General features: G+C 37.8%; 1 protein-coding gene across 1 annotated transcript in view; it reads right to left on the minus strand.

Annotated features, from left to right (window-relative positions):
* Positions 1–8,523: 8,523 nt before the first annotated feature.
* Alk (Anaplastic lymphoma kinase) overlaps positions 8,524–13,750 on the minus strand; it is a 1,114,821-nt gene continuing 1,109,594 nt past the window's right edge. Inside the window, exons 26-28 of the mRNA XM_067113483.1 lie at positions 13,513–13,614; positions 12,715–12,940; positions 8,524–12,576 (exon numbers count right to left, since the gene is read on the minus strand). Of these exons, the coding sequence (XP_066969584.1) occupies positions 11,719–12,576; positions 12,715–12,940; positions 13,513–13,614 (1,186 nt within the window). The 3' untranslated portion in view covers positions 8,524–11,718. The remainder of the gene's footprint in view (positions 12,577–12,714; positions 12,941–13,512; positions 13,615–13,750) is intronic.

The raw sequence follows: 13,750 nt of genomic DNA on the forward strand, positions 1-13,750 counted from the left end.
CCACCGCACTGTAGCCTCTCACCTGCAGTCCCATCAACCACCGGTGTCTTTCCATTCTTCAACCTCGTAGTTGCCCACCTTTACATATTTGGTAGCCACTTCCACAAGCACTCACAAACTTACACAAACAGCTTCCACATTTGCATCATTCATCTTTGTTTTTCCTTCAGTCTTCCACATATAACAATCCTTCAGAGTACTCATTCCATCGACTCAGACTGCATTCACTTCGGACAACATTTGTCTCTTTTCATTCTGAGATCCATTGTTCATTACCCTTCGCTTTGCATATACTTCTCTGTAGAACAACCTCTCAACCTCCATAAGCAGCTGCTACCCAGTATTATCTCTTTGCTTATTTCTGCCCCTCACAGTTTTTCTTGACTACCTTATTCATCTTTTGTACACAGTTTTCTATTATGTCATGCAGTGCACATCAAAATATGCCACATACATTTTATTATTCACTGTTCTTACCTTCCCGTATCTACAAGGCCTTTCTGCTGAATATGTGATCCTATCATTTAATATTACTTATTTTCTGTCTGTATTTTGAGCTCATATAATACCATTTTGCACATTATCTACCTGTGACTGATATTTTCCTTTTTATCAGGAACCATGCCGTATTTGGGGATAATACTTGTTGGTGGAAAAAAAAGTCATGCTTTCACTCGCTTTTGTTTAGGAAAGATGGTTGGTAGATCATTTTGATTATCACGTCTTATAAAGGACAGCATGAACTGGGCAGTGCATATTCAGCTTTTTGAACTACTTTATTATTTTCCTTTCACTGAAATTATATAATCCTTTTTTTCAAAGCTTAATGTTACTACACATCATTATAAACTTTAGCAAAGCGTAGGGAACGGTATGACCATTTGCCCTTGATTGGTTCAATTAAAGAGCCATTTATATTAGGATTATGATGTTTTACCCCAAGAATGTATCTCCTTTCTTTTGGAATGATTTTCGATAACAGCCACTTGGCTAAATAATTATAGCTGAACTTTAAAAATAGGTTACCCAAACCACGGATCTCTACCACTCGTTGACTTAGAGGAGTCTCTCGAAGGCCATGGATTTCATCTCATTTTGTAGAAATGCTCACCATAGGAACCAGAATGGCCTTAAGCTATTAAAGAAACTAGTACGTATATATCAGTTCAGGCTTTATTTGCAAATAAATGGGTGACATTCAGTATCTCGCGTAAGAGGCAGATTTTATATATTTTTCATTATTCCCAAACCAGTGAAGTGCTTCGCATTTTCCTCTGTACGTCTGTTTGTCTGTCGCAGTTAGGTCGTGCACAGTTAAAGGGGTTTCAGTCAAACTTGGTGCAAAGGTAGATCATCATGTTTAGATATGCTCAGTAGCTTATTTGTTGCGCTTTCTTTGTCATTGCAACTCCAGTGTGTTGGAAAAAGGGTCGGCCAAACTTGGCTCAAAGGTAAACAATCATGCGTGGTGGTGCGTGAAGGGAGATCGTCATCTGTCTTTGTAACTAACTTTTTATCTGTTAGTGTGTCACATAACATTGGTATTGCAACTTCTCTTCATATGGTTGAAAGAGGGTCAAACAAAACGGCAAAAAGGTAGACCATCATGAACAGATGTGCATTAATGGATGTTATCTGTCCATCAGTGGGGCTGTTACCTTGTCATCGAAGCCCCTCCATCATTGTTGGCGGTATTTTAAACTTGGTGCTAAGGTAAGAACATCACGGATACAGGTGCCTGAATGGAGATCGTCCGTCTGTTTCCCTGTTTGTCCTACGGTCTCTGGCAGCGTTTCTGTCTCATTTACCAAGTCATCGCAACTCTTAATATAAACAGTTGAAGGGCTATCACTCAAACTTGTACAAAAGTAGGCTGTCATGCATTGTTGTGTATAAAGGAAGACTTTCTGTCTGTGCGCCAGTGTGTCTGTCTGGGTTACCTTGTCGTCGCAACTCTGCACAGTTAAGGAATTTCATATTCTAACTTCGTGCAATATTCGACCATCATGCATAATCCTTCCTTCCGTCTGCCTTTCCATCGTCGTGTCGGTCACACTTATCTTCTTATGTAAGGACTTGGCCAAAAGGTGAAATTCGTAAATTTGGCAGTAACGCTTGAATTAAATGTGATGAACTTCATATTTGACATCTTATTTTACTAATACATCCATTTCAGGTTGGACCGAGGTTAGTGACTCTAGCTTAAAAAAAAAAAAGGCAACCTTCCTGGGCAATTGTGTTTTACCATCAAATTATTCGGGAAAAAATGAGAGACAACATTATTGTCATTGTCTGTAACATTTCAGCATTGCGAATGGTCTTACCGAGTAGGTTGTCTGGGGCTTGCATTGCATTAGTGATAGCTGTGAGAGTGCTTTCGTTCAGTGTCAGTATTAACCCTTGACTATAGAATAATTGTTTGCAATCGTTAATTTTAGACGGTATTTTTCATCATTTTCTTTCCGTCTTCAGATTATATGTTTATAGCTTCTACTTTCGGCTTTCCTTGATTTTGAAATAATTTACTCTAAAGAAAGGTAAAAATCTGTAGTGAAGAGTAATTGTGATTGGCATATGAGCAAGGGATTTGTTACCTTACCTTAAATTAAATGATAGAACCAAGGTGAATATTAAAATCTGTTGTTATAGTACTTCTAAATATGAAGATTTTATAGCAAGTTTTTGACATTATCTGCCTTCATCCTTGACAATGAAAATTTTTGCAATTAGCTCAAGTTTTAAAGGCTCTTATTTTATCATCTGTAAGCATTACGCAAGAATGCCCTCTCCCGTATTCGTATTAAATTCAAGGTGCAAAATTCAGTATTTGAGTATTAAGAACTTGAGTTGTGCAAAATTCAGTATTTGAGTATAAGAACTTGGGTTGTGCAAAATTCAGTACTAGAGTATTAAGAATTTGAGTTGTGCAAAATTCAGTATTTGAATATTAAGAATTTGAGTTCTGCAAAATTCAGTATTTGAGCATTACGAGCTTGTGCAAAACTCAGTGTTTGAGTATTAAGAACTTGAGTTCTACAAAATTCAGTATTTGAGTACTAAGCATTTGAGTATTAAGAACTTGAGTTCTGCAAAATTCAGTATTTGAGTATTAAGCATTTGAGTATTAAGAACTTGAGTTCTGCAAAATTCAGTATTTGAGTGTTAAGAACTCGAGGGGTACCAATCTTGAACTTAAAAATCTTTCTTCATTCCTTCGTTTATAATTTTCCACATCTTTAGATCAAATATTACTGGAAAGCGCATCATACAAGGATATAAAAACACACAAAGAAGCTTCTTCCATTTATTTGATAGGAAGGGTCGATACATATATACATATAATACACACATATCAACATTATTAGTTATTCGTGAAACTGAATATTCAGAGAAATAATAACTCAAAAAGTGATCATATTTGATTGACTCATTTTCTTGAAACCAACTCAAAATACACAAAAGCAAGGAAGATCGAAAATAATAATACCAGTGTTTTGTACAGCACCCGCAAACCAACGGGGTATTTGTACTGACGGGTTTAAGAGGTTAAATGACCAGTCGAGTTGTCAGTTGCTTCTCTATTTAGCCTATATGAAGAATGACACGACTTCGATTTGTTTTGTACCGAGATAAACCTGATCTTTCGTCCCTCACACTTCGGCTCGTGAGATCCTCGCCTGGGTTTCGAATTTTTTTTTTTTTTATATCTTATATAAGTTTAGGTCATCAGTTATGTAGAATTCTGTGTTGCTTGACTTTGTGTGTGTGCGCAAAGAGGTATGCAGCGCGTTTGTGTGGCTCTGTAAATGTAGTTGTTTTAAAGTTTGAAATGTAGTTGTTTTAAAGTTTGAAATGTAGTTGTTTTAAAGTTTGTGTGCTTGTAAGAACACCCTCCGATGTGTATGTACGTTTCTTACGGATTTACACGATATATACTAAAATTTTGTGTATATGAATTTATGTTCTTTACATTCATAATTATGTACATGCATGCAGACTTTACAAACGATCGCAAGTTCTTCCAGGTAAATACATATTCACAGTATGCATATGTAGTTTACACGGACTATGGTTTATGCATCCGCGTAAAATTTTGTGATAGTATAACAAACCTATCTGTATTCTTAAAGCTGCAGTTATGCCCATACATTTACAAACTTTTTCATATGCATACTCATTATATATATATATATATATATATATATATATATATATATATATATATATATATATATATATATATATATATAAATTTACAAAGAATAGTGCTGTACAGTTAAGGTGTTATATAATTCCCTGTACTTCCTCGTCCTTCTAGAAATTGATAACAGTACATGCATGTATTCATGAATGTATTTGTGTAATAATTGTATTTCCGTATTTACATGGGTGTTTTGTACATGCGTGTGTGGGTATGTACAGTATAATGATGTGTTCATGAATTTAATTTTTCAAAATTTCTTTCAGGTCATCTGGGAATTATACCTGAGCGAATGTGCAAATGATAAAGGTAAGCAAACTACAAGAAAAATGTAATATGTGATAAGTGATTCCTTTGAATGTAGAATATGACGAGAGAGAGAGAGAGAGAGAGAGAGAGAGAGAGAGAGAGAGAGAGAGAGAGAGAGAGACTGACTTTCATTGTGGGTCGCTGAAATCTGGACATTATGTGTAGCAACATTTGTTCTTGTTTTACATGTTGGGCTTAAAGTATTCAAGAAGGTGTTAATAGCCATTTAGAAAAAATCGTTGGGTTAACCAGTTGAACTGATCACTGTCGACAATTTATGCATTTCGAGCCATAATAGTCCCAAAAATTCTTAAGGATGTTGATGGAAGATTGTATTTTTCTCATTGAGAATATTTGCACTTAATGAAATGATAAATAACCAAAGGCACTGGTAAACTTATCAAGCACAGTGAAGATTATTTTTTTTTAACTTATTGTGTTTCAACCCTGCATCATGAATGGAAACAGAGGAGATGAAAGGTTCATATAACCACGAGACTAAAAGAATAATTAGCACAAAACCTAGAATGGAAGGAAACCATACACTCGTGAAGAACAAAACCTTGAAAATATTCATAATCAATTTCCTGTTTTGAATCTCAAAATAAAGTATGCCTAAGATGACCAAAAATACTCAAATACATTTATCATACATTTGCAGTATTAATATTGGCAGGTTCATAGGAAGTGAGTGGTACCTATACATGTTCTTTTTTTTTTTTTTTTTTTTTTTTAGTTTTTTATTTTTAAGTGGGGTTATTTTGGGGACCGAGACAACACTTATTTTTTCTTTTTTCCGTCATTTTTTTAGAAGTTGACGCAGCCCCAGTAAATAATAGCTAAAGTTATTGTCGCTACCAGTAAGTCACTCACACATCGCCCAACAAACATATTTTGTCGCTGTTGGAAACTTAAGATATATATTTATATATTTATATATATATTCATATTTTTTGTTTTTTAATTAATGGATTTATAATATGTATTTATACATGTACATTTCTCAGAGGTACCCAACATTTAATTTTTATGTACAGTGTTGGGTGTGATTGTATACTCAAGAAGAACCTTCTTGACATTATAATCTCAAAAATAAGCTCTGAATTTACCTGTTTAGTATAGGCGTCTTTTTCAGTGATTAGGTAAGTAGGGCCACACTCGCCGGTCCTCTCTAGAGCAGGGCGTTCTTCTCATTCATTTTCATTTTCCCATCACATATGCGATCTTCGAAACTTCGTCGAAATTTTAATTTTGGTATAAAAAATGATGGCATTCTTCCGTCGCAACAGCTCCCCAGTAGCTAATGTGACTGAACTTACTCCGCCACCAGAAACGACGCCTTATTTTTTTTTATTGTAGTTTTGGGGGCTAATGCCAGCCTTTCTACTACACTCTTTTTGTTTGCACACACCTGTCGCTTACAAACGGTGAGGAGGAGAGTCTCCAGTTCAGAGGATCATGGCAACGACATACCACGACAATATTTCATATTCTTTTCACTTAAAAAAAGTTGAGCTGCTTTAGTAAACTGAGAGGGGGAGGGGAGTGTGGGGGGGAGGAGTGGGGTGGGTGGGGAGGGGGACGTGACGAGAGTGGGGGAGGAGGTTTTTGTGTGTTGATGGAGGCAGCGTTGCACAAAACTCCTGAGGTAACGAGATTTCGACATAGGTTTCGCGTCGTCATCATCATATTCATCGTCATGGTACGAAACGACTGAACTGGACATTCTCCACTCCAGAAAACTCTTACCCTTAAATATAGGCGGTTTATAAATATTTTGTTAACTTCGATGAGATACGTTTAACGTGTCCCGTAATATCGACAGTACGTAAAAAATAAGATTTGTCTTACTAATAGAAATTTGATTTGTGTTAACTCTTGGTCGCAAAGCCAGTTGCGCGCTCGAGCTAACATATACGAAGAAGACTAAATAATAAAAGCAGCATGTGGGTTTAAAAGTATCGCAACAAACCATTGCTGATAAGATTCCATGAATGATTCCTTCCCTAAAAGTTAACATGAAAAGATCACTAATGATTGATTTCCTCTTTTACAGCTACACATCAGCCAAAGAAGCGAACCCTCACACTTCCTTCTGGTGATTTGATGTCTTTTAGAAACTGCTTTCTACAGGGTTACGTTCAGATACCTATCCGACGGCTAACGTTACCCTACTCGATGACAATAACAAAAATGTACCCATACGTATGTTTCTCTAGAACGATATTTTTTAGTTTTTGATTGTATGGAGCGTCAGCCACTTGACGCAAATTTAGTAGACGAAATACGAAAGTGTAATGACGAAAACTTCAAATAGATCATACTTCTCTACAAGCCAAATATAAAATGGAACATTAATCTGAGCAAGTTTACACGAGGAATACATAACCGTTATTTTTCTCGTTTGGGCGTTAGCATTGTAAATCTGGTAATGAACGTCTCCTTGTCACTTTGGTTTACAGGGCCATGAAAAACTCTGCGGGTATGCTATTCCCCATTCCGGGGGTATGCAACGAGCTGGTGTGGAAGCGGACATCACATTTTTTCCTCATAACTTCCTATCCCATCGTCCAGGCATAGTACACAGTTATTTTATTTTATTATTTTTTTATATTTTTGCTTAAACAAAAAAGTTACTTAAATCAAAATATGACACTGGCACTTTTGGGTATGTCATAAATCAAGGTGATGCGATTGTCTGATGAAACAAAATAAATATTAATTTTCCAATAATAATAATAATAATAATAATAATAATAATAATAATAATAATAATAATAATAATGTCAGGGTATGATGCATAAATGCGTCCATAATAAGATTATTAATTTAGAATTTCTTTGGTTCATATTTTACGAAATGTACGATGTACAGGACAGTACTTTAACGAAGAACAATCTAACAACTTAAAAAAAATCTTCACTCACAGGATTTCAGATGAAATAGGAGAATAAGAATTAAAATTTTGAATGCAAAACTAGACACGGCTACTGCATGTCCTATTGGTGTAATGACGCTTTCAGTTAACGCGTATATGAATCGTAGATTTATGAGACCGTACCGGTTAAGAGAAAATTAAAAGAGAAATCTTGACACGTTTCAGTAAATAAAAACGATCGACGTACAGCAAACTGTATTTTAAAGGAGCGAAGAAACAAACAGTCATAGAAAATGACACCATCCCGGCCGTTTTCTTGTACCACATTGAGGCGGTATCTTGCGCATTCTATGCCTGGGCACTAACTCGCATCTTCTCCCATACTCGCTCTCTTTATCCACGCCTTTTTCTCTTGGCATAGCTCAGAATCTCGGCACAGTTGGTCGTCACTCGTATTTCTCCTTTGCTGATCTCGCCGTACTATCAATATTGTTTATTTTCGGCGATGAAAATTGAATAAAGTATGTTGTAATTAACGCCTTTTCTAACTAGAACCTTCAGTGTTTTGCCTTGCTGTTTGAAATTCTTACAGTTCAGTATAACGAATCGATCACTGGTATGCCATAGGTTGCTAGAGCTTGCTGTTTTATGTAAGAATCCATCGTTAATTCAGTATTTGCTTTTCAATAACATTCGACAAATTGACAGCGATTCTCTAGATTGCGCGTTACCGATTGATGATTTTAATATTATTAAATGCATGTCGAAAAATACAAGGAAAAGTAAATGCAAGGTGATTTGATTATTAAAAACTAAAAGCTTCTTGCATAGAAGAATGCAGATAAAAAAATGGTTGTCAACATCGTGTGAAATAAGTATAAACAATAAAAATGGGTAAAAAAAAAAAAAATTTCCGCAGTTCAGTGGAGAAAGTAACGGACGCAATCCTGTATAATATATATGAATTGCATATTAGCCAAGAGTAAAAAATTCCTGAAGTTTATATGCCCGAACAATAGTGTACGGTCACAATTCATAAAAAAAATGCTTGAAATCTTCAGTTTTTTATATTTAAAATTTTACTTAATTTGCCAGTAGTTTCATAATTGACCAGTTTAGTTTCTTAACGCATCTAAATATACCTCGGTTTTATTATGTTAAATAATGAACACTCATTTGTAATTCTTCCCATAATCATGGCGGAACCCCTGTGTTCTGGCTGCACTTAGATACCCAATGGTAGAGTATATTACTGATCGCTTCTCGTTAAATCATCGATATATTATGTTAACTAACGAGTTGTTCATTGTGAAGCTATGAGGAAGAAAAACATGTGATGGCCGAGGGATCCAACCAGCAAAAAGAACACACTCTGCCTATGAAGGCCGTTATTATCTCCCGTTTCTCATTGCCTCCGACACCAAGTCGTATTAATGCGTCAGTCATAAGAATAATCAGGAGTACTATTTTAGCACCATGACCGGATTCTAGGATTATATCACCGTTTGTTTCGACATCTCCGTTTATCATCACAACTGCTCTACTTGAGGAGGTTTTTAATAGTGTAAATCTAGAAGGGCGATGCCACCGTCAACAGGGCAGTTAATCGATGATAATCAACTAATGGGATTTAATAGTAAATAAGAACTAACCTCTTCGTGTAACATTCCCTCAGTTTCTTCCGTTTATTTATTTATTTTTTTTTGCTTTCTCCAGCACCTTCAGTAGGGGTCTTCGACATCTATACATAGTAGTTTCCAGTGGATTTGAGAAGGATACAAGAGGAGGAACGGGGCGAGGAAAAGGATTTAATCCCATTCTAGTATATACAAAGCCAAAAAAAAAAAAAAAAAAAAAAAACAAAACAGGGCTACGAAATCAAATGCAATGAAATCTTCCTTCTGCTCTGCTACCTGACAAGAAGGAGATTCGCAACTCTCGACATTTTATGTCCTTTCCCTAAAGATATAAACCAGAGACCTAATTTACTCTTAATCTCAAAAGGAGTTCATGTATAAAACTAGAGTATCATCATCACCATTATAATTATATTTATTATTATCGCAGATGTTAACCTGTTTTGTGTATTGTCATTTCGTTCCTGTCCACGGTTCTGCTTTTTCTGTTCCTATTATGAAGATATTAAATGCAGCGGAATAGCTTATCTTTTGTTTTAACTGAGGGTTGTGACAATAGCATAAGCTACGGAAGAGATATATTAATACACACCTAAAAAGAGTTCTTGGTTACAACAGTACCGATATACCCTGGTTTGCTCTGACTAGCTTGACCTTAGGATTTTCGTCTTTCCTACCAAAGGAGGGAGAGGGATCCGAATGTCTCGAAGGAGGTCCTCTTGGAGTAAACAACAGAAAGGGGAATGGGGCCAGGGATGCAATGACATGTCCAAAGGTGATAACAGTGCTGCTTAAGACTTCCATAACTGACCAATTTTGCCACTATCTACAACCACCAGAAATCAAACGAAGTTTTGTAAGATGCAAAAGGTTACCGTTGAGCTTTTAATTCTGCGACTTTGACTCTATCGTACATCACACGCTTATCCTCTACTATCGCAGATTACTGCAAACTACTGTTCAGTTCCTATATTCATATTATACACTTTCAGAGGAAAAGGAACACGGTAAAATGTCATCAAAGTTATATCAAAGAAATTCTTTACATGTAATATTAGGTGGCACCTTTCGCTTCATTCACACTAGTTTCAGTAAGGTACATACATAGCCTACTAACTGATAAATCTCGGGATATGATTGTTTTCAATGAAAAAACTTTTAATGGGTTATCATGGATGCAATTTATTATTTAATGATTCATTCGAATACAATGACATGTTGAGAGATTAGAGTATGAGATGATAATGAATGAATAATGGAGGGGTCGATATGGGAACGTACAAGCTAACTGATGACCATAATCTACAAACGACGACATTATGACGGGACGCGATTCGGTGGTTTTTCATGAAATAGTAGTGTTGATTTCGACGATGGAGGCGACTGATGTGCATGAGGCTGATGCAGGTAAAAAGGCTCCGTCTTTCATAATTTAGTGTGGGAGTGATGAAGAGAGGTCAGTCTTTAAGGTGGACCCTGACTAAATGAAATAAGTAGCCTTCAAATACAACTTTGATGGATCAAACGACCAACTGACATTGGCACCACGTTCACACATACATATATACAGGAGGGAATTTCCTTGACTGCGGGGAAAATTAAATTACGGAAAAACAAGGGTGGCGTGTAGATGGTGGCAAAAATGGCCAAACACAGTGAAGGAAACACTTCCAAAAGACGCCTTTGCTGGCAAGCATAATATCACTTTTTTTCTGAAAACTGCTTTCTTCCATTTTCCCTGTTTCACAAACCCTTGAGCTTTGGCTAAACATCACACGTCTGTTTTAGCGTAATGCTACACAGTGAAAAAGTTAGCTTTCACAGTCGCTTCTGTCTGAATATGTATAGCAGTTACATTAACTAAATATGTAAGTCAGACGTTATGCTTAAAATATTCACCTTCAGTCTTTCACTTCTACACTTCACGGACGTTTAAACCTATACCATTTCACTAGACTGATTTATAAATGATTATCCCATTTTTGGTTTGGCCACAAATGAATACTATTTTCTTGGAATTTGGCACTGTCGTTTCATGACTAGTTTACTCGGTTTTCTTCCGCAAAGACACATGTCGTGTCTCCTCGTCATCTTGCAGCGATGTGGGAAGCGAAACTTAAGAAACCATGATTCGTTGGTGGTGATGTATCTATCCACTGTGTGCTTAATTCAAAGTCAATATTGTCACCCGCATCAACCCCGATGCTGAACAAAGTACAAACGGCAAAGGGGCAAAAGAGAAATCTATATATTTGTTAGTCTTTGTCTATCTCCGTCTTTTCCATTTCGGAGTGGTAGCAGAAGCTGAACCATACGGACCATTCATTCACCGACCGAGGACAGAAGGAATGGCCGAGCTCGAGTTTCTTTTTGCTTTTCTGTTTCACATTGAGATGGAGTTATTCATTCTGTTCACTACCACATATGTCCCGAATCCTCGAAATGAGAGAAAGGAGAGTAGACTGACTTAGTTTCATTGTATTACGACAAGGTTTGAGCAACCTTAACTCCACTGTTTCCTTCACCAGGAAAGCAAACAGCGTAGGAGGGTGAGGGGGGGCAGGAAGTGATTCCTTGCCGTAAAATATCATCATCATCATCATCATCGACAACAATGAGTCCTCTCGAGAAGAGAGCAGATTGAGTCATGAATTCATTCCTAAGCACGAAGAGTGCGCGAGAGATGAGGCATCCTAGCAAGAGATTTCTCGATGTTCTCGAGTCTCGTGGATGATGTAAGGCTCGTGGTCGTACTCGGAGCCTCGCATCTTCACGTCCACATTGACGTATTGCAGTGGCGGAGGGATGCACGGCAATGTCGTAGGGTCTAGGGGTAAGGTGCTGCTACTGCTGTTTCCACTCCCAGTGTTACTGCTATTACTACTACTACTGTTACTACTGCTGCTGTTGTTGCTGCTTCCGCTGTTGTTATAGCGGTGAGGATGATAGTGATGATGTGAGCGTGGGCGGTCCCTGTTGGCAGCCACATTTTGATGGGGGATTATGGGTGCGGCTTCAGGCCTCTCTCCAGGTCTCATGAGCCTTTCCCGGGTTTCTTGCGAATGAGGAGAGCCAGGCGGCGAAGACTTGAGCAGGGGCTGTGTGGATTGGGACTCACCTATCCTAGCGGCGGCAGTAGCATGCGATGGTGTGCGAGAGGTGACCAGACTCGACGGTGGGGGCACCGGTTTGGATCTTGGGTGATTAACCACAACATCAGCTGGCGGCGGCGGCTCCGTACTGAAGCTGGTTTCCCAAGTTGGAGGTGGAGGCGGTGGTGGCGCCCCTTCCAGTAACCTGTCCATTTGACAGCAGTCCGTCCCAGAGTCTATGGAAGGGGTAGAATTGAGCTCTGATCGTACAGTTGAGAGAGAATAAGATGACGGTAACGGGATCAGGTAGTCGGTCGAGGCTGGGCTCTGCGGCTCATCTCCCCGACGTGCCACCGTTAGACAAGCCTCTGTGTCTAACGGACGCATCACAGTTGTGTCTCTCTCTGCTGAGGGAGGCCGCTGGAACACTGGCAGTGCGTGACTGACAACATCAGGATCCTGAAATGCACGCAAATGGAAATCAGGATTAATATTAACCTGACTCCGAACTGAACTTTGCCGTATGTATTTCATACTTCATAGGTGCGGCTCTCCTTAAGAGACGAAAAAGGTTGACAGTCTTGACAAAAACCTTACCTGTTTACAGTAGCCAAGTCTTTCGAGAATTAGGGTGAAGGTGGGTCGCTCGTCTGGGATAGGATGCCAACACTGGGTCATGATACGGTAAACAGGCCCAGGGCAATTGGTTGGGGGTTCCAACCGGCCACCATTGGTTACCAGCTGCATAACCTCCTGGTTGCCACGCCCTGGGTAAGGCATATATCCAAGGGACATAACCTCCCAAAGGAGTACACCGAATGACCTGCAAAGAGAGAACACCCAAAAATTAACAGTTGTTGAAATTCTGAACTCCTGGCGTAATTAAATATGTTTGAAGCAATTTTACACTTTACCCTAAGTCAGAACTAAACAAAACTCCCTTCTCCAGTCACTATTTGTGACTGGACGAATTTAGACACGGTTACTTTTCGTGAAAATGGAATATATATATATATATATATATATATATATATATATATATATATATATATATATATATATATATATATATATATATATATATATATATATATATATATATATATATATATATATATATATATATATATATATTATTTCCTTGTACTGCCCTTATATATATCAAGAAGAATGCCTGGTAAATCAGATATGCATCAAACACCACTCACCGGAGTATTACAGCCTCTTAATTCCATATGTGAAAATATTTAAACAAAAGACATTTGTGTTTATCAGACCCGCAAATCTACCACATGCACTCCTACACGCGCACAAACAAACAATCACACCTTGTAAACACATAAGAATGGAACGAACTAATACAAATGGAAGCTTGTTCCAGGAAACAACACTTACCATACGTCTGTTTTAGAGGTAAATATTCCGTCCAGGAAGGCCTCCGGTGGCATCCATTTGACTGGCAGCATTGCCTTGCCGCCCTTCCTGTAGTAGTCATTCCTGGGGAACACAAATGAAACGTGGGTGTCATTATAAAGTAAGCCTATCCGCGCAGCATCAGCCTGTTACATAACGATGTATGTATATCGGTAAAACGAAATGCTACGAAAGGAGACTTTAGGAAAAAGGAAACGTC

Source organism: Macrobrachium rosenbergii, chromosome 12 (genome assembly GCF_040412425.1).
Source record: "Macrobrachium rosenbergii isolate ZJJX-2024 chromosome 12, ASM4041242v1, whole genome shotgun sequence".
Taxonomy (NCBI): domain Eukaryota; kingdom Metazoa; phylum Arthropoda; class Malacostraca; order Decapoda; family Palaemonidae; genus Macrobrachium; species Macrobrachium rosenbergii.